At 42.8% G+C, this 24,372-nt stretch overlaps 1 protein-coding gene across 8 annotated transcripts in view; it reads left to right on the top strand.

Annotated features, from left to right (window-relative positions):
- Positions 1-6,528: 6,528 nt before the first annotated feature.
- PRDM2 (PR/SET domain 2) overlaps positions 6,529-24,372 on the top strand; it is an 83,254-nt gene continuing 65,410 nt past the window's right edge. The window contains exons 1-4 of one of the 8 annotated variants that reach the window (XM_053280890.1): positions 7,107-7,231; positions 7,957-8,044; positions 11,173-11,242; positions 17,166-17,239. In XM_053280890.1, the coding sequence (XP_053136865.1) occupies positions 17,198-17,239 (42 nt within the window). In that variant the 5' untranslated portion in view covers positions 7,107-7,231; positions 7,957-8,044; positions 11,173-11,242; positions 17,166-17,197. Of the gene's footprint in view, positions 6,677-7,102; positions 7,232-7,956; positions 8,045-11,172; positions 11,259-17,165; positions 17,240-23,582; positions 23,611-24,372 lie in introns of those variants that run through there. The other 7 variants (XM_053280892.1, XM_053280887.1, XM_053280885.1 and 4 more) reach the window with 7 other exon arrangements.

The following is a 24,372-nucleotide window of genomic DNA, read 5'->3' as shown; positions in this document are numbered from 1 at the left end:
GAAAAGTAAAGTGTTTCAATTAATCTGTGTGCAAGTTGCCTTTTTGTTGCCCAACTGAAAGACAGGATGTAAATCTTGCATAAAATAAATGAATGTGTATGTAAATTCCAAATTAATCACAAGAGCTCCTGGAGTTGTTTGCCACTGCAGGGCTATTCAAGGTGGAGGGATAGAGGGTAGTGAATAACAACAGACATCTGATTTGGAAGAAAGCATATTTCAGTAGATACCAAAGAATGAGTAAGTGGCAATACGTCATACCAGGATGCAACACTTTTTTCCACTCCCTTCCCCTTCCCTCTTATTAACTACCAACTAACCATACAGATTGTCCTTTTATAATGGGAAACTTCATAGAAAGCATTCGAGCACCAGCTAGTGGCAAGATTTAACTGAGATCTCTCTTTTCTAAAAAAAGGACAAACATATAGTACACAAAGGGCGGGTTCACACAATTGAGCTCATGTTAGTTTGATGGGAATCTGAGATTCTCAAGGCATGTGCTGTATGGAGCATGTTGTATGAATAACCTTGTATGAATAACCTTAATGTTGTATGAATAGCCTTTACCAGGAATCTCAGATTGGCACCATCCCAAACTGACATGAAGCTGAGACAGTCAAGCTAACTTCCGATCTAAGATTACTGATCATGACTTCATGTCAGTTTGGCACAGGGATCCGCTGAGATGCCTGGTAATGGCTGGGGTTCACACAACACACTCCACAGAAGTGTGCACACCTCAGGAATCTCAGATCAAACTAACAGGAGATCAATTTGTGTGAACCTGCCCGCGAAAACATATCTACCGTGTATCATAATTCAGAAGGGGAGCAGGGATCAGCAGCATCTGAGTTATAACTGACTTCTGATTAGGATGCTACTTCAACTTCATGCCATCCATACATAATCCGTAGACTCCAATTGGCCCTGTCTACCAGGGACAGCCCGTTTTCTGGAATCTGTCGCTTTTAAATCACTATCCCTATTTTGTCCTCTTGGGGATGCCTTCTTCAATTTTGTTCTTGTGAGTTGCTAGAATTGTTATCCTTCAAGATTCAGCTCACCCCCCCCCCCACCATTATCTTGAAATTTAGTCACTAAGTGGGTGGGTGAATGCAATGTGTCTGCAGTCCACCTGCATGTCAGTGGGTAGACAACAAAAGAGGACTATGTAGTGCCCAGCATCTAGCAGGTGTAATCCAGTCTTCAGCAATGTGTAATAGTTGGTGGACAGCCATCTTGGACAGCCATCCTAAGTATGAGAACTGGTTGTTCCAAGTGCATTCTTATTTCCATCTGAGATATATTGGGAGGGTATGGGTTTGGTTTATCTGCTTTGGTAATCTGGAATAATGTGCTCTGCATGCATTTTATTTGCTTCCATTCTGTGGCATGCTTGTAGTCAGAACTGTACACTACACCGTTGTATTGCAACCAAGTTCCAGGATGCCCAAGTTCCAAGAACCAGTGTGGTGTAGTAGTTAGAGTGCTAGACTAGGACTGGGGAGACCCAAGTTCAAATCCCCATTCAGCCATGGTACTTGCTGGGTGACTCTGGGCCAGTCACTTCTCTCTCAGCCTAACCTACTTCAAAGGGTTGTGTGAGGAAAAACCTAAGCATGTAGTACACCGCTCTGGCCTCTTTGGAGGAAGAGCGGGATATAAAATGTAAAAAATAAAAATAAATAAATGTCTCAATTATCATCAGTGAAATGCTGGAAGGTATGTTTATGCATTGTGCAAAGTACTTGCACTTTTCGGTCCTGACATGTGCAATCCGGCAATCAGTTTAATTGAGTGTCCCCAAGTCACTCAAGGAGAAAACAGTATCTCTCTCTACTTTTTTCACACTATGCCTAAGTTTATAAACCTTTATTATAGCCCCACCTTGGATTTGAACAAAACAAAAAATGGTGTCACCATACTGGAGGCAATTGTATTTATTGAATTTCTTCCTGACACACACTGTTAATGGCATCAAGGCCTGGGGCGGGGTGGGGGTGGGCGGATATATTTCTTGCTGAACCTCAGAATGGAAAAGCTGTTACGTGTTTGCTAGATGGCCACTAGATGTCACCTGCTCCTAATCGCTGTAGCTGGATGGAACAATAAGCAAATAAGACTTCCAGTACAGGAGCTCTTTTGCCACTGATACTCAGAGGATGGCAAGCCACAGGAGCACGGTTTGGAAGGCTGCCATGGAAGGCACAAGCAAACCCCTCTCTATCCCAGCCATTCAACAGTGGAGCGTCCTGCCCCTTGCATACCAGTGGGCTTTCCTTTGCTGGAAGTTATGAAAAAGAGATGGGCAGCCATCCATCAGCGGTGCTGTAGCAGATTCCTGAACTGAACAGGGGGCTGGACTATAAGATCTCTACGGTCCATTCCAACTCTTCCATCTTTGTTTCTATGATCCCAGTCTTTCCAAACTTGTGCCATATAGAAGTCTTGCCATATACAAATCCTACTGAGTTGTCTTCTTCCGATTCAGATCCTTGGTCAGTATTGAATACCTTGGCAGCAGCTCTCCAAGGTTTAGGCCAAGGTCTATCCCAGATCTCCTCCCAATGTCCTGTGTTGGGTGGCAGGGCCATATATCAGTGGAACAACCTAGGGGTTATTGCCCTCCAGGGATAAGTGTGTAGAAAAGGAGACTGAAGGAGAAGCTTAGCAGAGAAAGTGTGAACAAGTCAGCACAAACCATGCAGATATAAGCCCTATTCATATTGTATGTTAGACACTCGTACGGATCTGTACGTAGGCACAGTTATTCATGTTATGTTGCATGCAAGTACAGATGTACCCTTCCTAATCTGCCTGTACCTAGGTTCACTTTTAAAATGTACAAAGGTACAATCATTCACACACAAAATTGTACCTTGTACAGCATCTAAACACAGGCACATCATGTCTGATTAGAGATCTGGAGAGAAAAAACCAACTCTGGAGCTGGAAAGAAAAGGGCATGGCTTGGATGTTTGGCCATGCTCAGTCAAGATCCACAGGGTTCATTGGCCCTGGGTGCAGAAACAGTGATTGGTCCTGACACTGTATTTGCCAATGGATAGCTTTAGAATGGCTGGAAGTAAGCAATGGGGTCCCACAGAGATCTGTACAGGGACCAGTGCTCTTTAACTTGTTCATAAATGATCTAGAAGTTGGGGTAAGCAGCGAAATGGCCAAATTTGCAGATGACACTAAATTATTGAGGGCAATGAAATCCAAAACAGTTTGTGAGGAGAACCAAAAGGATGTCACCAGACTGGGTAAATGGGTAACGGAATGGCAAATGCAGTTCAATGTTAGCAACTGTAAAGTGATACACATTGGGGCAAAAAACTCCAACTTCGTATATACACTGATGGGGTCTGAGCTGTCAGTGACGGGCCAGGAGAGAGCTCTTAGGGTTGTGGCGGACAGCTCGCTTATTGAAAATGTCAGCTCAGTGTGTGGCAGCTGTGAAAAAGGCAAATTCCATGCTAGCGATCATTAGGAAGAGGATTAAAAATGAAAATGCTAATATTATAATGCCCTTATACAGATCTATGATGAGTCCACATTTGGAGTACTGTGTACAGTTTGGGTCACTGTATCTTAAGGAGGACATTGTAGAATTGGAAAAGGTGCAGAAGAGGGCAACTAAGATGATCAGGGGCCCAGAACACCTTCCTTTTTTATGAGGCAAGGCTACAGCATCTGGAGGTTTTTATTTTATTTATTTATATTTATGTAAGATTTATATTATTTATATCTATGTAAGATACAAATATCCAGTCTCTTTATTTCGGTCAGCGACCAGCATGAGGTTAAAACAAATGTAAAACTTCTATTGCAAACAATAATACCAAATAAATTTTAAAAAGTCCTCCTCAGGATAGATCAAGGTACTGAAAATACTACTAAAATAATTGGAGATAAAGGAGGCAGCAGTATTTCCTACTTATGAGGCTATTACACACAAATAAAAAATCAACCAGTTGCCTTCTCGACTCCTAAATCTGAGAGGGGTTAAACAATTCAGGAGCTCTGGAAAATATTGTCATTAGATTTACTGCTGATATACAGGTGATACCAGTACCTGCGTGCCCACCTGCAGCTAGCTACATTATGGCTACGAGTTGCTCTGGCCTTAAATCCATCGCCTTTCCCCCCACTATTAAGCTCTTCTGCAAACGGAGAGCTGCACTACAAAATTTAGCTACCTGTCTGGTGGCGCAGGAATTACTTCCTTCCAACAGCCTGTCAGTCATCTGAGGAGAATCAAGACCTGGGCATTTAGCTATCAAAGGGTAAATGAGATCCCTGCGCAGGTCTCTATAGAACAAACATTACAATAGCACATGGGTGACTGTTTCCACTTGACCCTCACCACAAGGGGAGATATGTAAGATACAAATAAATAAATATTTATATCTTTGGGATTTTTTTTTTGAAAGGCAGTATATAAATATTCGTTGTCTTCGTCATATTTTTAGTTTGGAAAAGAGGCAACTACAGGGAGACATGGTAGAGGTCTATAAAATTATGCATGGAGCATTGAGAGTGGACAGTGAGAAATGTTTCTTCCTCTCACACCACTAGAATCAGGGGTCATCCCATGAAACTGATTGCCAGGAAATTTGGGAACAAAAATAAAAGGGGTGGTGCTGCAGCACCAGAAACGTAAACATAAAAGGAGGGAAGAAAACCCAAAGATATATTTTGTGTATACATATATTTTGTAGCCTTTCTAATCATGTAGGTTTTAGTCATTATCATTTACCTATCACGTGTTTACAATTGCCTCTGAAGAAGAGCAATGTTCGAAACACGCCAGGCTGATATTAAACATAATACGCTCAGCACCTTTAGGTTTTGTTCCGTCCTTTTCTGTCAGGAAATTTAGGACCAACAAAAGGAAGTATTTTTTCACATAACACATAATTAATCTATGGAATTCTCTGCCACCAGATATGCTGATGCTTGGATCACACATGCCACATGCTTGGATGGCTTTAAAGGGGGCTTAGACTAATGCAAGGAGGACAGGTCTTTCAATGGCTACTAGTCTGGTGGCTGTGGGCCACCTCCAGCCTCAGAGGCAGGTAAGATGCCTCTGAATACCAGTTGCAGAGGAGCAACAGGCATGCCCCCCACTCTTGCCTGTGGGCTCCCCAGAGACATCTGGTGGGCCACTGTGTGAAAGAGGATGCTGGACTAGATAGGCCTTGGGCCTGATCCAGCAGGGCTGTTCTTATGTTCACGTTGAGGTGGTAGTGTTGCTGCAATGGTGGAGATCTGCCAGGCTGCATCCTCCCAGGACCATTTAAGAATGCTGTAAAACCTCTTTTTCGCCCATGTTCCCTCTAACAGGGATTCCCAGATGTTGCTGACTACAACTCCCAGCATTCCCAGCTGCAATACCCTTTGCTTGGGGATTATGGGAGTTGTAGTCAACAACATCTGGGAATCCCTGTTTGAGGGAACACTGTTCTTCACTAAGATTGTAATTGAACTGTTTTTAATCCTTTTTCAGTGCTGTGTCATTTTAGTCATTTCCTAGTATTTGTACTGCTTTCTGGCTGTTTTTCATGGTTTGTTTTTAACTGAATTTTTTTTAAACTAAACAAATGCATACATACATAAATAAGACGTGCTTTGGAGGGACCATTAGTGTGTGCTGGCAGCACTGGTGTTTTGCCACCAGTGGCACTTTTCTGTGGGGGGAAAGTATTTTGTGTGTTTGGTAAATTTTTTGTGAAAAACATAACGAAGAAAATAATAAAGAAAAAAAATAAGAACAAAAATTAAATACAGTACAATTTAGGTTATCAATAATATAATGACACAATTTTATTTTTATTTAAAAATATTGGTGAGGGCAGATGGTGCTGTTTTTAAAGGGGTGTATTTTCTGAAGGGTGTTTTTTTTTTTTAAAGAGTCCCCCCCCCGGGGGTATATTTATTTATGGTGTGTTTTGAGAAGTGCATTTTTAAAGGGCTATTTATTTTAGGGGTGTATTTTTGAGGGTTTTTAGGGGTGTTTGTTTTGAGGTGTGTGTGGTTTTTTAAAGGGGTAGCAGGATTGCATTTTTTCCCTTTTTTAGGGCTATTTACTTTCAGGAATGTATTTTTTCAGGATTTTTTTTTAAAAATTGTACTTTTTTTGGAGAAGTCTTTTCTGAGGGATCCATCTTTTGGAGTGCTTTTTGGGTGGTTTTTATGCTGGTCTATGGCCATTATAAAGATTAATTTGATCAGGTCTATTTTCTTTCAGGAATATACTTTTTTCAGGCTCTTTTTAAAAAATTCTCTGTTTTTTGTGGAGTTTTCTGAGGGAACCCCCCCCCACCTTTTGAGTCGTGTGCTTTTGAGGAGTCTTTTCTGAGGGATTTTTTAAGTAGGGTGATTTTGAGGGATCCATCTTTTGGGGTTGTTTTTGAGCAGTTCTTTTGGTGGGGGGGGCTATTTTCTTTCAGGAGTGTATTTTTCCAGGATCCTCCCCCCCCCTTTCTTTTTTTAATTCTACTTTTTTGGGAGGCGTCTTTTTTGAGGGATTTCTTTCTTTCTTTCTTTCTTTCAGTCGTGCGCTTTGGAGGGGATCCGTCTTCCATCCGGAGTGGTTTTTGAAGGGTGTTTTCGGGAGGCTTGGCGGGCTGGATCCCTTTTTGGAGAGATTTTTATCTGAAGGGCGGTGTGTGGTTTTTCTTTCCTTTTCCCTTTTCCTCGAGAGCGGGTCTCCGTTGTCGTCGTATCCACGGAGGGATTCTGAAGCGCCCCATCTTCGGAGGGGTGTGTGGTTTCCTGAGGGCTGCTGGTGGGGCTGTTGTTGTGGTCGCTGTTTTCTTTTTCGGGGCGCCGAGGAAGGGGCGGCTGAGGCGTTTCAATCTGGGGGGCTGAGGAAGGGCGGACTTTTCTGAGGGGCGGCCAGGCCTCCGCCGCCGCCCGATGTCTCGGGGGGCCTGCTCGTGCTGCCGCCGCCGGGGCTCCCCGCCCGCAGCCTTCCTCCTTCTCCTCGCTCGCTCGCTCGCTCTCAGCCCCTCGTCGTCGTCGGCCGGAGCCGCTCCCCCGCCGCCTCCGTCCGTCCCCTCCTCGGGCTCCCCGGCCGCGTCGTCACTTCCGAGGCCAGACAAGATGGCGTCTGGAGGGGGCCGCGGGCCGGGCCTGCAGCTGGGCCTTCTTCCCGAGGAGGACTGAGGCGAGCCGGCTGCCGGCGGAGGAGGAGCAGGACGCGCGGGCCGCGCCGCAGGTAAAGGCCGCCGCCGCCGCCCGCGCCCCAGGGAGGAGGAGGCGGAGGCGGGCCAGGCTCGGCTCGGCTCGGCTCCCTCTCTCCACCCTCCCGGTTCCCGCCGCGGGGCTCCGGTCCAAGGGGGCCGCGCCCGGTGCGGGCGAGAAGGAGGATCTCCCCCCCCCGATCCCAAGAGCCTGGGCGGGGGGGGGTGTCCCCAAGAGGAGGGCATGCTAGATCTCGGGGGCTGGCTCTGGTGGAACGGGACCACCCCCCCCCACACCCCCAATAAGGGGAAGGGTCTAGACGTGGGGAGGCCGTGTCGGGGGTGTGTGCAGCATTAGTCCTGGAGGGGCTCTCTGGGGGCGGTTTTGCCCCCTGGGGGGTATATGGCTGTGAAAGCCCCCCCCCCTTTCCCTCAGTGCTTGGAGGGATGTTTGGCTCTGGAGGAGGAGGGGCCCTGGGAGGGGAGCCCCCCCAGGTGGAGGGGGTGCGTCCGTGGAGGGGCTTTCAGGGGCTGTGCTTACTTCTGGAAGGAGACCCCCACACACAAACACCCCTATACACACCCCCAGGCCCCATAGCTGAAGAAGGGGCCCTGCAGTCTTGAAGCATTAGTAATTGAGGGGGGGGACTATGGGGAACCCCTCTATCGGGCAGCAGCGATAGAGGAAGGTGCTGAAAGGCATCATCCTTGCATACTGCGCAGGGAGGAGGTCATGGGAAACCCCTCCTGTATTCTGCAGGACTCTGTGGGCGCCTGGAGGACGACACTGACCGGAGGGCACACTTTGCCTCGAAAGGTGTTGATGGTATTCACACAGCAGCGCCTAGGTAACGTTGGAGCCCGGACCTATAGGCCTTGGGATTCCCCCAAAGTGGTCCCTCTAAGGCCTGCGCATGTGTGCGCGCTCACACGTTTTTGGAGGTCCGCTCTGTTGGTTTTAGACCCTGCTCAGTTTGAACCAGGAAGGCCCCACTCTGAATGCAGGTGCGCGCACAATGCCTTGATCCTGCCGTCCAGAGTAAAACTCATTCCGCACGCAGAGGACATTTTTTAGAAAGAATACTGGTCCCCTCCACACAAGTTAAGCATCGCCCCGCTACACACACTCACACACACTGTTTCTCTCTCTGACGCGCGTGCGCGCACACACGCACACACATGGTATTTTTAACAAGGGTTCTTTGAGGGCACAAACTGCAACAGAATTCACAAGAATGTAAGAGTATAAAACAGGTATACTTGTGCAAATATGCATGAGCAGAAGCATTGCAACATGAAACTTAACACAGATTCCCATCCCACATATTTCTTTCCCTACTCCCCGCTCTGTCTCTACAGCAGAGGCTGGTCAGTGCAGCATGGCAGGGCGACCACACCACCCAGGGTAGGTTAAAGACGATTTGGGGGCCCTCAGGGGGTGTGTAGGCCCTGGACTTTGGCCCCAAAGAACACCTCTGGATATTCCTAATGAAATGGGGAGGGATGCCAGACAGGACTTCAGGTAGTTGGGAAAGCCAGGTAGTTTTGGGGTCTTCTCTTCCCCCTGCCTGCCTGTATTGTTTGCAGAGCTGACAACCTCTGATCCCAAAAAGGCTCTGTAGGACCCCCAAGGAAATGTTAAGCTTTCCCAAGTTGCCCCTGGCTTTTGCAGATTTGGAACTGGTTGTCTTAAGCCATGGGAAGGGATTGGGTGAGAAAGTTGTTGAAAGTGTGTTTGTATATACATGTCAGGGCTGCATGTTTGGGTGGGGAGGGGTCCTCTGGTGACCATTGAGGGGGGTGTAGCTGGAGTATAGGGAAAGTTCAGTCTGAAAGATTTGGTGTATTTTGCACAGGATACTGAAATCTTTCAAAGCTTGATTTTTGTGCGCAGGTGAATCAAATGTACATTCTCAACAGTGGAAATGTACATTCTCAACAATGGAAATGTAAAAAAAAAATAGTGTTATGTGGGAAAACACCATAGATGTGCTATGGCTTTGTATTTTTGTCTTTTAAAAATTCAGAGAAATCCCCAGTGTCTCATGATTGGGGAATTTCTCTGGCTAGAAGTTTTGATGCAGGTGGCTTGCGATCCTGCAGATTGTTTCTTGGAGATAGACATGATCACAACAGAATTAAGAATTGATTCTTAGAATCTGTCTCTTTAAAAACCAGCAGATGTCTAAAAAAAAATTAGAGCGTCCCTGAAACTTTAAATTATGGTCTGTCAAATCCTTTGTAGAATGGCAGTCCTGAAGGTGTTTACTCTCTCAGATCTTAATACTGCCCACCTGCAACAATGTGAATACTATACCAGTGCTACGCTATTTCTTCAGTGGCGGGGAAGGGCAATTTTAACTAATTGCCTTTAACTCTGAAGTTCACCATGCATTATCAAAATATATTCCCGAGTGTTGAGTGACATATGTTAGTGGCACACAGTGGGCTCCAGAGGGAAAGGGAAATTGACAGAAATAGCCCCTTGGTGTATGAAATGCTTGTCAGGATATGAGTCATTGTTTTATAAAATTCATTAGTAACAAAGAATATTTGCCAATGTAATATTAGGCAAGTTTGGTAGCAAGCATGACTTGTCCACTTTGCTAAGCTAGGTCCATCCTGGTTGCATATGGATGGGAGACTAGATGCATGAGCCTGTAAGATATTCCCCTTAGGGGATGGAGCCGTTCTGAGAAGAGCACCTCCATGCTTGCATCTAGGTCCCCTGGCAGCATCTCCAAGACAGGGCTGAGAAATATTCTTGCCTGCAACCTTGGAGAAGCCGCTGCCGGTCTGTGTAGACAATACTGAGCTAGATGGACCAAGGGTCTGACTATATGGCAGCTGCCTATGTTCCTAATTAATGTTTTATCTCTAGGAAGTACGTGAGAGAGTACATATGTGTTTTGTTGAGTATTTCAGCACTGGCTGTTCATGGACTGAAATGAATGAGATGATGATGATATTTCAGTAAAAACAATTTCTATATACGTAAACGTCTGAATTTGATTCAGTATAGCATTTAAACCACTTTAAGTGTTTTTATTGACTCCTCCCTCCCCATATCACATATTTCAGATCAACTACTTGGCTACTAGAAAAATATTTGAGATAGTTTTGAAACTTTTGATGTGTGAAATTAATGTAGTGGGTTTTATTTTTAATTAAATAAATAGGCCAAAGCAGATCACAACCTATTTAGTGTATCAAGAAAAATTCTACCTGATCGTTTAGCTATAAAATTCTACCTAATACTTTTCTGAACTTATGAAAATCAGTTTTCCTTAAATCCAACCTATGTTTGACAATGCTTACTTTTAACTTTCCATAAGATCAAGAATTTCAGCATTACGTGGTCACTTTCTCCTGAAGTTCCTACTGCTTTAACCTCCTTGACTAAATCTTCCCTTTTGTTCAGGATAAACTCAAGGATAGCAAATCCGGGCATTCCTTCCTCCGATATAAGTTTGTTTAGGAAATACCCATTAAAGGCCAGGTTCAAATTGGTGATCAGTTATTTAAGTCAGGCTTTAATTGGGGGAAGGGGGGAGGTTAGGGTGATTTGAAGCTTTGTTCGAATCATCATAATTATTTGTGGCATCACTACATCACCTCATAAATTGTAAGAGGACAGGTCCATGCACCAGTTTCCTTAGGGTGGGGAGCAGACAAAAGAAGGAATACATAAGTAGGTAGAGATAGAAAGGTGAAGGGTCTTTGCTTATTTCAGTTACACATATTTAAGCTTAGTTACATTAGGGTCTGGGGACTAAGGGGTTGTGCTTGTTTATTTATAAGTTCAATTGAACAAAATACAATTGACTACCAAGTAACTGTGTACAGGATTGCAGCCTTAAATGTAAATATTTTTGCTACATCAGTTGTCTAATAATACAATTCTGTTTCTTCCACACAGTGTATTGTGCATCCAGGGTCAACTGTGTTGTAATAGCCTCTTTGTTTTTACCACTAGGAATTCTATGTGACTTGAATGATTGTGTACACTTGCGCAAAAAGAACTTGGTCTAGCGTTATCCACTTCTGTGAGTGCTACTCAAAGTCAGTAAATAATGCATTTGTTATCTCTTGAAATCGTTTTGTTGGATGCGTAATCAATGTACCTAAAACATGGCGGTTTCCCCATGCTATTTTTTGCATGCTTATGGGTGATGATGGGATTCTTACCTATGCTGGAAACTGGAGTTTGTGGAACTAGCAGGTAGTAGTTACTGATGAATATGGCGTATCAGGGTGAGATTGTGTGTATTTTTGGTTGATATTATGTTGTAAATGATGGACCATACTTGTTTGTTTTCTTTGGACCAGGCCAGATGACGTTGGAACTTTGCTGGTCAAATGACCGTAACAATAAAGATTTGATTTGATTTGATGACGTTGGAACAGTGGTTAAAGCCTGGTTCTGCGCAACATCTCCAAGCCTCAGGAGCACATGCTTCTGCCCTCCCACCCACAAAGCCTCGGAAAAAAATCTACTTCCGGTTGCAGTTAAAAAGAAGAAGTTAAAATGACTTCTGAACCAACTGACCGTGGTTTATTCTAACCAATTTGTTTGAAATAAACCTAGAGCAGGCTTAAAAAAAATTGTATCTAAGAGACAGTCTAAAAATTTAGAAACCAGACAATGGACACTTGACAAAATTATTAGACTTTGTGACAGACACTGTGGAGAGAGAGGATAAATGGGCTTCTCTTTATCCCTTTTACAGGTAACATCGGAATATCTTAATCTAGGCGCCACAGTTACAGTTCCACATACCATGACTCCCTGGCGCCTGGGATTTGTCAGACCCTGACCTAAAGGCTTGGGAAGTCAACCCAAAATTGAAGTGGGTTACAAATCTATCCCCCCCCCCCAAGTTGGATAGTAGAAACCAAGATTGGTTGGTTTGAAAGTCACACCCCATCTTGATTTCTTTTTAAACTGAAGTTGGAAGTAGATGCTTGTGTGGGCACAGAAGAGGGGAGCATGGTCTCTCAGCTCTCAAGGCTCAAGGACATTGCATGGAACCAGGCTTATCCATGGCCCCACCTTACGTCTGATACTTTCCAGTCCAATACCTTCCCTGAGGAAAATAGGCTTACTTCAAAAGTACTTTGTGGGACTGGATGGAGTATTGTGGCTGATGATTGTTGCATTTCAGAAAGAATGTGAAATTGCTGGGATATTGACCCCAGAGATTATATCCAAAGGAAAAACTGGCAAAATGTCTCCTCTAGGTGTCTAGTATACTGCAGGGAGAGGTCTTGTATACATCTGGTAGAAGTGGTAGGAGGGCCTAGCACCTTATTATCAGCGATTTATGCAAGTAAATGTTTGTGGATAAACCGCAATATGTTTCAAGATTAGTAACATATATACAAGAAATAAGAATATAAATGAGTATTTTAATAATAAAGGTTAATAATGATGCTTCATAAGAATGCTTTAAAGTCATAATGTATTAGAAGTCTTTAGACATATGCCAGTTAGATAATTAGTCTTAGTATCATAAAAGTCCTCAAGACATATGCTGCCAAAATTGTGTAATCTTGCTGTACCAGGTGAGTTCAAGTCCTTATGAAGTTCTCACGAAGACAATCAAAAGTGAAAAACCTTAAATCATTTTTCCATATATAGTGTCTTAAAATTCAAACATCTCGTTAAACTTGTTAAAACTTAAGTTTTACATGAGATGTTTAAGTTTTAAGCATTCTCATGAAGCACTATTAATCTTTATTATTCAAATACTCATTTATATTCTTGTTTCTTATATATATATTACTAATCTTTGATCAGTTTACAGTTTTTCCTGATCTTTTGCATTGCTTTGGTTTACCTTTTAGATCAGGTTTATTCCCTGTTTTGTTTGTTTGTGTTTGTGGATGCTCCCTTTTTTGTTTTCCTTGGGAATGTATATCATTTCTTCTTCCTATATTCAGTATAGCTAGCTTTACTGCTATATAGTCAATATGGCTGCTTTCAGATGTGGACTTGGACTGAATTGCTCAAAATTAAAATCCCAGACACAGACTTATCTAAAAGTATTATTTATTTAAATAGATGGTTGCACTTAATATGGTGTTCAATATTGCTTACCACTCTTTGATCCAAAATATTGGGGGGCCAGCATGGTGTAGTGGCTAGAGTGCTGGACTAGGACCAGGGAGACGCGAGTTCAAATCCCCATTCAGCCAAATACTTGCTGGGTGACTCTGGGCCAGTCACTTGAGATTATTATTACAATTGAGATTATTTGTTTATTTTGCCCTGCGGTTTTTCAGAAAGATGGCTTAAACACATAGTGGTATAAGATAATAGGGGGAAAGGGCAGAATGAGAGGTCTGGTGAAATTGGATGTATGCTTAAGCAATTAGAGCTTGTTCCAGCCTGGAATACTGGGTCCAGATCACATTCTTAAGAATTCATTATTACTGACTTCAGAACCTGTGGAGCTTGTCCATGGCCTTCATTTGTGTCAGAGGCTGCCTCACACAGTAGTGGGCCCCTCTTTTACTAGAGGTTTTCAAACATCTGTCAGGGAGGCAGCAGGGTGCTGGACCAGAGCTGGTTGGCGGGGGCAGTAAATGGGCTCCTCAGCCCTCTGTCACAAGGATGGAGGATTTCTCAATGCTCGGGCAGAGCATCTGCTTTGCATGCAGCTTCAATCCTTGGCAGCATCTCCAGGTAGGGCTGGGAGAGTCTCCTGCCTGAAACCTTGGAGAGCTGATACCAGTCAGTGTAGACAATTTTGAGCTAGATGGACCAACAGTATTGATTCTGTATAAGGCAGTTCCCTATGTTCCTATGCTGGATTATTTGTAACAAATCATCAAAGGTTCTGTCTCCCAACTGCTCAGCAATGGAAAGGCTTCTCCTCCAACTTAATTAGGTTATTGGAATTGCTCATCTGTACTAACTCAGGTGTAGATTTGTATTTGGGTTTACAGATTGTCCTGGTGTATGATTTATGGGGTGCATAAGCTACTGCCTCTGCTTCCAGATCCTGACCCATCATTTTGCATCTAGATCCAGTTGATGGTCTTTGAGGATCTAGTAAAAAGCAAACAAAACCAAAACCCTGAAGTAGATCTTGCAAGTCTGCCCTATCAAATCAAGCAAGTTTGTAACTTCCTTTATATGATAGGTAGATATTTTAAATATCTACCCATCATACTGTAGAATTTGTAGAAGTTGAACTGCAGTGGCAGGGAGGGACTGTACAAAATCAGCTTTTTCTGAGAGGGTCTTTGCATGGAAATCTTGGCTTAACCCTGATCCATGTTTCTTTGTGCACATCTCTTGATGCCATTGAGACTCCTTGTGTTCTTTGTGCATATACTGGATCTAGAACATCTCATTCCTATGTGAGTGATAAAAGGTCACTCAGTCATTCAAAGGCATCACTTCGGTCTGAGAGTGAGAAAAAGTCACTACACCACGGTACTATTTGGTGCTTGTAGGTACATGTGTGAGAGAGATCTTTTTCTCCCCTCTTCCTTTATAGTAATGGCATAGACAGCTAGTTGATTAGGTGTATTTTTATGGTTCAACATAATTGGTAATCAACAGTTGTTTACTCTTGTTAAAACAGAGCAGATTATAAATAATACAGTGCTCTTAATCTGTTTCAAAATAAAAAGTTATGAGAGCCTAACCACTTAAAAACCTGGTCCTGTCAAGTGTGAAGATGAATCTTACCACGCTTTTGCACTTCTTTTAAAAGATATTTGATAGCTTTTCCCCTTTCAGAGGTCCCCTAAAAATGGCTTGAGAAGACAACCAAAACAAATAAACCCCTAAAACTTGCGTTTTGGGCGGTATAAAAATATGTTAAATAAAATGAACAAAAATAAATAAAACCAGAAACTGAACAGAAGCATCAGTGGTTAATCATATGTTCATATGCTCAAAAGATCCCTCTGAAACAATGTTGCCTTGACATAGCGTAGAGCAGGCCTGCTTAATTTAGCCCCCCCAGCTGTTTTGGACTGCAACTCCCATAATCCCCAGCCTCAGTGGCCAATAGCCAGGGATTATGAGAGTTGTAGGCCAACATCTGCAGGAGAGCCGAAGTTGAGTAGCCTTGGTCTAGAGAATGGGCAAGGTGAGCTTTCATGTGTGATAAGTTTCATAAACTCCATGCATCCTCTGAGTACAGTAGTTCCTGATCTGTCTTGCCACCATTCATACCTCTGGTGGTCATGAAGTAGGGCTTCAGCACATAACCAAAGTGGGCTGCTAGATCCATATGATGTACATATTAGGTGGTATAAAAATATGGTCAATCAATCAATCAATCAATATTTTTGATCAGGAATGCAGGGAAATGGTAAGATAATCTGTACCACTTTGCAGGATGATAGTCAACCAGCAATTTCAGAAAGAGAGCACAAAAACATGTGTGTTAATGTGGTTTTGTTTAATTGTTTTCATTAGACGTATACTTGATGAGTGATTGCCTGTTAACCACTGCTATTTGAGGAAAGAAGCACTTTTTAAGGTGGTGACCCTCTTAAATTTATGCAAGGAGAGAGCAATTGCCCTGACACATCTTTCCAATGGCTGGTGCAGGTGCCTAGCTTGTGATTTCTTTTTAGATTGTGAACCCTTTGGGAACAGGGAACTGTTCTGGCGTTTCCCCCTGATGCAAATTGCTTGAGAACTTTTGTTGAAAAGTGGTATATAAATATGCTTAATAATAATTTATCAGAATGTAGGGTCTACTTTCATGGATTGTTCCCCAAATCCCAGACTGTGTTAGGGCAGAGTTGAAATCCTGTGCTCTAAATTTAGGGGCAGTGGCTGACATCCTGACACACAATGCACTTGTATAACAAGCAAGGTTGCACTAGCATAAGAAGATTGCATCGTTGCACTAAAAAGTAATTCACATGATTGCGCAAAAGTTCAATTTAAAACGAATGAGATATTCTGCAGTTGTGCACAGTTGCATGTGCAACAATAATCTGTAAGGCACACCCCAGACTAGTGAAGGTAGCTAGCTTTGTGCTAGTATAATCTGCTTCCACAAGCACTTCATTATCAGGATGTCAGCTAGTGACTGCTCTGCTCTGGTAAAGACAGAATCCATCTCCTAAGGCTGAGGTGCAATAGATTTTCTTCTGCACTGTGGGCCATGTTGACACTTCTCCATGAGCTGGACAGCAGAAGCTAGTTCATGTTGTTACAAAAGTACATGATGCAGGTATAGTGAGTGCTGCATTATAGGTTATGGTTATCCTCCAATGTTGTTATTTTGAATTCATTGCCTTCAGTTTGAAGGATGATCTTCTCTCAGGTGAGCCTACCTGTACATTAAGGTTTTGCTTGGAGATTCTGCTCTGTATGCTCATTCCATTTGAAATTCATTGGGTAGCTACATGGAGTAGTTCACCACCTTTTTGGTGGTGGGGCCAACCTCATGGAATTTCCTTAAGGAATTTGGTGGGCTTTTTGCTGAACATAAATCACAACAGTCAAATTTCAGATATTAACCTGTTGATATGTTTAGTTTGTTCATTTTTATCTCTATATCTTGCATTTGATTTTACTGTTGGCTGTCTTGTGGATTTTTTTGCCTTTAAAGGAAACTTAGGATATAAATGTTTTAATAAATCTAAGAAACACAGGCTGTCTCTTGAAGAATGTTGCCACCTCAGTTTAGGAAATGTGAAAATTAAAAATGTAATTATTTTTTCAACTATCTTTTCACAGATCTTTTCAATTCTGAAAATTTTCTGTGCAATTATAGATACTAGGAACTCTTACAATTTTTTTTTAAAGTGAAAAGCATACTTTTCAGTTTAGTTTTTATATTAGTGTAATTTGGAGCCAAATTTGCATAAAGTAATCAATTTGCTTTCTGGGGAAAAAATAACCCCCCCACTATTGATTTGAATATAGCTTCAAATCACGTATACACTTGTAGGTAGGTGCATATTACAATTGTCTGTTTTTCTTTTTAGGGTTCATGTAATCAAAGGAGTTTCTTTGTTGTATGTATCTTTTCAGAACACAACAGGATTTCAGAATGAATCAGGTGAGTTTAACTGTAAGCCTTTCTCAAAAGTAATTGCTCAGATGTTGGAAGAATTATCAATTCTTTCTGGTAGAAATAGTAATCCAACCAAAATCCAAAATATGAGTCCTTGTAATTGAAATATTAAACATTTCCCTCTCTCTCTGGCCATGCTGAACATGTTAAATTCCTTTTTTTTTGGTTTTGAGATTATTTATTTATTTATTTATTTATTTATTTATTTATTTTAGGTGACTTTTCCATGTGAACTCATGCTAATCTGATTATTATAGGATAATTTCACTGGCACCACTTAAGAAACAGTACCCTAGCCTAAACTTCTTGCTGTTTTGAGAGGGTGTTCTTTAAGCAAGGCCACTTATATATCACATGAAGTCTGGTCCTATGTGTGTTGGCCATGAAGTATGTTCCGCCGAGTTAAGTAGGCATGATTCCCAAGTAATTATGCATAGAATTGCAGTCTATATTTATTCTGAATATCCCTACAACTTCTTGTTGTTGTTCTAGACATGTTTTCTCTGGACCCCGAACAAAGAAAGTATACCCTCACTTTTAAACTTCTAAACATCCATGCTTCTCTCAGAGGAACTGGGCTGTGGGGGGTGTAGGGTACCTTGGCCTTATGTCATAACAAAGCCCTTTTATCTAATGACCCACATTTCATTTTCTGCTTGCTCGTAATCCACCTGTCTGCTCTCCAGGCTTCACTTCAGGTTTTTTTAAGCATTCCAAACTGCAAGCTTTGCACCTGGGGGGAAACTGAATTCTTACCGCAAGGAGAGAATTCACTGCTGTTGTATGTGCTTTATGGAATGTGTTTACACAAGTGTCACACGATTGTTTGTGATCTGATCAGTGATATGTATCTTTTCCCTGCTCCCCATGTCTGCGCCATTTTGTAAATTTTAATTATTGTGTGTGAGTTCTCTGGAGGCCATGTGTTCCCCTTGTCCTGTTTTGGAGCCCGTACATCTCCTTAAAGAAAAACGGGTGGTGCTGGGAAGCAGCACCGCTGTTTTTCCAGTTCTGTTTCATGCAGATGGGAATGCTGCAGTACTCTAACTGAAAAGAATCTTTCCAGGAAGTTCCACTGCAGCAAACATGTCACTGTGTGCTTTGAGAAATCTCTTCGGGAGGTCGTTCACAGTAGTTGCATCTTTAATATTACTATTTTATATACCACTTTTCTACCAAATGTGTTCAAAGCAATTTACATAAGCAAATGATCCCCTGTCCCCAATGGGTCACAGAATCCTTCCAGCGTCTGCTTCCCTGTGGTTCTGCCCATTTCTCATGAGATGATAGAACTGGGCAGAATTTCCTTGGAGCATGGATGTTGTAATGTTAGCCTGGCATGTGCAGTTAGAGGGTTTTGCTGTTGACTGTGGGACACACTCTATAATACCTGTTTGGCCTAGAGAGTAAAGGTAAGCAGTGATTAAAAGTAGGCACCCTTCTGCCCCATAAATTGAATAGAAGTTGGGGGATGCCTCAGTGGAGCCTCTTGTTTATTACCAAGGAGCTCGGAGCAGAACATTTAGTTTGCTTCTCTTCTCCACCCCTTAGTCTTGTAACACCCCTTAAAGGGAGGTTCAGCTGAGAAATAGTGACTTGCCCTCAGTTTGATCTTGCGTTTAATCTTGGGTCACCCCTGGTTCTGTTCAAGCTCTGTACCCGTTGCTCCACACTGACCGCATACTGCCGTGTGGTGAGGCTTTCAATGCAGGGGAAATATTCCAGGAACGTGATAATTGTCATTGCCCTTTTCTGTACCCAGAAAACAGTGAAGTCTGTAGGAGGAGAGCGGGTATACCTAATCAGCAGTGCCTTTAAATAGGGATGTGCACAGAACTGGTCTGGAGGCCCTTTATGGGCCTCCGAACCGATTGGTTCGATGCTGGGGGGGCGGTCTCTCTTTAAGGGCGGGGGAGGGTACACTCACCCCTCCCGCCTCTTTTCCCCCACTGGCGCTCCGTTTTTTCCAAAACCCATGGGGCGGCAGCGTACCTCCCTGCCGCCCCTTCCCCCATTGTTGCCTGGAAATGGGCAGAAGTATGGGCTGTGCATGTGTTCTCCACCGCGTGCGCACCCGCCTCGCACGTCGTGTGCGCACATCACTCCCATCTCTCAAATACTCTGGGCCCAAGTGGTTAAGGGCTTTCTAGGTAATAACCAGCAGCACTTTGTATTTTGCCCAGAAACCTGTTGGCAGCCAGTGTAGCTCTTTCAGAACAGGAGTAATATGATCTCTTCAGGAAGTCCTGCATACCAAATTGGCAGCAGGATTCTGTACTAATTGCAGTTTTAGGACTACATACAAAGTCAATTTAATTTTTGATTGATTGATTGGCTACATACAAAGGCAGCCCCATGTAGAGCACATTGCAGTAGTCAAGCCTGGAGGCTACCAGCATGTGCACCATTGTTTTAAAGTCATTCTTTTTCAGGAAAGGGTACGGTTGATGTACCAACCGACATTGATAAAAAGCATGCCTGGCCACCTCCTCCACCTGAGATATTGGATCTAGAAGTGCTTCCAAACTGCGTACCTGTTCGTGTAACCCCCTCTAGAACTGGCAGACCTATCCCATCTCCTGGGTTATGGCTCCCTACAGTGAGCACCTCTGTCTTATTTGGATTCAGCCTCAGTTTGTTACCCCCCATCCAGCCCATTCCTACCCCTAGGAGGTATTTAAGGAAGTAATGCCATTTCCTAATGAAATTGACATGGAGAAATAGATTTGGGTGTCTGATAACACCCTGCACCAAATCCCCTGATGATCTCCCCCAGCATGTAGATATTTAAAAATTATTAGAGACAAAATGGAGCCCTGAGTGACACTCACTCTGAGGAGCAAAAGTCTCCAAATGACACTAATTCAGTGTGGCTTCTTGCAGCCATGTGTGTTTGTGCTGGCATTCTTATTCTACCTTTTGACTGAAAAGTCCGCAAGGCAACATAACCTTGCTGAACTAAGGAGGTCTGGGTCATGTCATTGCTTACGTCGGAGGCTGTCTGAGAACCTTGTGTACCTTGCCTTGAATTTCATCATGGAAGGGATGTAAATCTGTCAGTTTTGTTGTTGTTCCATTGTTAAAATTGTTGGCTATTTTTAATCTGATTTGTTAGCTGCCTTGAGCACTTCTGTGAAAATGGAAAGCAGAGATTTCAAAAAATAAATAAAATTTTAAAATAATAATGTACTAACTAAATTAAATATGGGAGGAGGTGGTCCTCCATATATCCAAGCTGTGGAGGGCTTTAAGATTCCTCTGCAAGTTTTTGCTCAGTCATTGTAGAAGCCTGCAGATGAGCCATAAGGCTCAAAACAGCTTGAATATATGGCAGACCACCTGCTCCTGTCTTTACTTTAATTCTTCAGAATGATCCCCACCACACTCTAAGGTTATCAAGAGAGGTCCGTCTGGCTGCCACCTGCTCGCCTGGGGGCGAATCGGGGTCGGGCCTTCTCTGTAGCTGCTCCTGGCTCTGGAATGCACTCCCTATGGATATTAGAGGCTTAAGAGTTTTAGCAGCCTTTTTAAAGAGCCCTAAAAACATATCTTTTTAGCCTGGCTTTTAACGAATACTGAAATGATTTTAAATTGGTTTTGATATTGTTCTTAATGAGTTATTTATTTTTATCTGTGTTTATATTTGGGAACCACCTAGAGCCATCTGTATGAGGCAGTATACAAATCTGATAAATAAATTACATTCTTATTTTTAATTTTTGATTTATAAGGATTTTTTTTAGTGCTTGCTTTACATCTCTCTATTTTTGCCAGAACCTACTGCAATCCACTGACCAGTTTTAAATTAGAGGGCTCTGTGTGTGTGTATTTCACAGAGCAGCTCCACACATAGCAGCAGCAAGTCCAGTTCTATTCCCAGTGTGTTGTGTGAACCCACCAATGTTGGTGGGTTCATCAACTTCCCCTCCGACTTCCCTAACTTCCCTAACCAAGGTTTTAGGTTGGTGGCAGATGTTGGGTGGTGGAAGGAAGTGCTTCTTGACAACTCTGCATTGGCAGTTCATGAGACATGCTGGGAGCAGAACATGGGGCTCACACTGGGAGTGCACACTCACTGGAAACTGGCAGTTAGCAGAACCGGACTTGCCACCATTATGCGTGAAGCCATCTATTATTAAAGCTTCTTTGTTTGTGATATCTAAATTCTTGCTTGAGAGCATAAGCATTGCATTTCTGGATCGATCCAGGATTCTGTGTCCCTTGGAGACCTGCCAGATGCCTTTGGAAAGCCCATAAACAGGGTATGGTGGTAATGATTGTCCCCAGTGTCTGGTAGTTAATTTTTATTTAAAGTATGTGCATCCCGCCCCTCAACTGGAAGGATTCCCAAGATGGCTAACAATAACGCAGTTCAAAGCTGGATGGCTTTAAGAGGGGTTTGGATAACTTCACGGAGGAGAGGTCTGTCATCGGCTACTAATCCAGCCTCCAAAGGGTGCCTCTGAGTACCAGTTGCGGGGGAGTAACAGCAGGAGAGAGGGCATGGCCTCAACTCCTGCCTGTGGCTTCCAGTGGCATCTGGTGGGCCACTGTGTGAAAGAGGGTGCTGGACTGGATGGGCCTCCTCGGGCCTGATCCAGCAGGGCTGCTGTTATGTTCTTATGTTCTTAAAGCATCAATACAAGATTAACAGCTCAACAAAGCATTAGAGAGGGAGCCTGACAAGTGGATAAAGGAGAGGGAGCCTGACGTTCAAGAAATGAGATACTCCCTACTTCTCTCCCATGTGGTAGCAAGTCCTCGGAAGAAGATCTCAAAAGTCAGCCAGGGTCATAGGGGAGCAAGCAAGCCTTCAGGTACCATAGTCCCAAACTGTTTAGCTAATGAGAAGCATACTGCCTAGGAATTCAGAGGTCTCATTTTAACAATTTTTGACCCTTTTCAAATGGACTAAGAGCCAGCCAAAAAACAGAATTACCTGACTTAATGACAGACATTGTGGAGGGAAGGGCAAATGAACTTCTCTTTATCCCCTTTATTGGTAAGAACATTGGAATAAAAACAGGCCTGGGAAAAATAAAGAGTTTATTAAATAGCTACCTCTGAATTTCAGAGTCTAGGGGCCACAGTTAAATTTCTAGACTCCATGGCTCCCTGCTGCCTGGGATTTGTCAAGCCCTGCATTTTAGGCTCTGATGGGTAACAGCCATTGAAGGCTCCCTCCCCTTGAATTTTTAAAAAAGCTGTTGTAGGTGCAGAACACACATTCTGTTCATCATGAGTTTTGTCTGCTTCCTGCCTTCGAAACTGAACTGAGAGTAGGGGTGGGAATTGCTGTTCCTGTGTCCATCTAGGTAAGCATCCTGCATCCTTTCAAAAGCAATGCAGAGTCAGAGCAATGCTACGCTGCTGCAGTCACGGCCACTGGAGGGAGGAGGAGTGAGTGCCTACGGTTTTGCTTTGCAAGTACTTTGCAAGTTCATGATTCCATGAACGGAGGTATCCAAAATAGAGGCAGTTCCATTAACTAGAGGGGTGCTTTCTGGGTCACCCCGAAATAGAGCTGTTCTAGCATCACTGCCACTCATAACGGCAAGATTTCTTGCAGCTGCAATGGAGTCTATTCTGGATCCAGCACTAGCAAGGGAACCAGTTGCAGGAATTCCTATGAAGATGTTTCAATATCAATTTCAAATTGACATGTGATTCTCACCTGTGCAGCTTTTTGTCTGCATGCCCCCCTCCTCTCTGCTTTCGCCTAGTTTCCCTCCATCTCTGCCTCTTCCCTGTTCGTTTGGATTACTCTTCCTTCCTGTTGTCTTGCCTTACGCCTGCTGCCTCTTCTCCTTCCCTGCTTGTGTTGTCCTTCTCTAGCATCAGAGTTGCTCAGCCTCTCCATCTGAGACCCTTCCATCTGCCACATTCCTCTGCGACATTGGGCACGCTAAGCTCAATCACCCAATTGACACCATCATTACCACTGTCCCCACCACACAATCTCTCGGTGCCTTACAGTATCTTTGACAACTTTACTTGTAGGAACACCTTCATATTTTACAAATCATTTTTCTTATCTAGAGCTGGTGTACAGCGTTTGCTACATACGTATGCACACACAAATATAGGCATCGGGGTCAAGAAATGTTGGCTCTGTTCACCAGCCAGACAATTAAAAACAATAAACAACTCGTTGAGGTATGTTGGTACATTACTAATCTGTACTTTTTTTTGCTCGCTGGGCATCATTTTTTACTTGTCACAAACAAGTAGACTAGTGGATTTCCTGAGCCCCGATAGGTATTTTGGCAATATTTCCAAAATCATGTGTATTAGCATCAACTCTGGTGTCTTTTCTTTCTTCTTGCAGTGCCTTTGTTGACAAGTTGTAATTTCAGGTCTGTATTAAAAAACAAACCCTGCCTTTGATGCCTGATGCCAAGTGTCCTTGTGTACATATATTTTCCATTCTGCCTCTCTTTTGCTTTTTAACTGACTACTTATAATAACCTTATTTTAAAAAGGAGGCCTATTAATTTCTTATTCCACAACATAACACCTTACATTCCTAAAGGATTCCTGGAAAATGGCTTCTTTAAATATGGTGACCTTATAGGATTGCAACATTAATTGATTAATCAGATTGATTGGTTTTAAAACATTTTTGACTAAAAAGATGCACTCAAATAATTGATTAGCAGATTAAAAAATTTTTTTTTAGGTAGTTAAAAAATTGCTGCCACCTTAGAGGTGGCAGCAAGCACCCTTTTGTGTGTGAAAGAAGCACCCTTTTGTGTGTGAATGAAGGCAAAACGTCCTGTCTGGGATGGCACCTTATGTGATACACGTTTGCATCATTTAAAAACAAAGTAAGCTGGTTTTCTTTAGAACCATTCTTTTCTCACATGCAAATTAATCCATTATAGCCACATAATCTGATTAATCTATTTATTCGGGTGACAGCTCTCACAATATGGCTTTTCTCTGTGATTTTAAATAATTTCAGAAATTAGTTGAACTGCATTTTGTTCTAGAACATTGTAATATACGGATTTAAATTTGGAAAACTTTTTTCTACAGTTACAATTTCTGTTAGATTTAATGATAAAAGGAATTTTGTGTGTGTGTTATGTACATATTTAGAAGAGCAGTTTCTTTAC

The sequence above is a fragment of the Hemicordylus capensis genome, chromosome 16, assembly GCF_027244095.1.
Source record: "Hemicordylus capensis ecotype Gifberg chromosome 16, rHemCap1.1.pri, whole genome shotgun sequence".
NCBI lineage: Eukaryota > Metazoa > Chordata > Lepidosauria > Squamata > Cordylidae > Hemicordylus > Hemicordylus capensis.
This window is presented reverse-complemented; position numbering and strand designations above follow the sequence as displayed.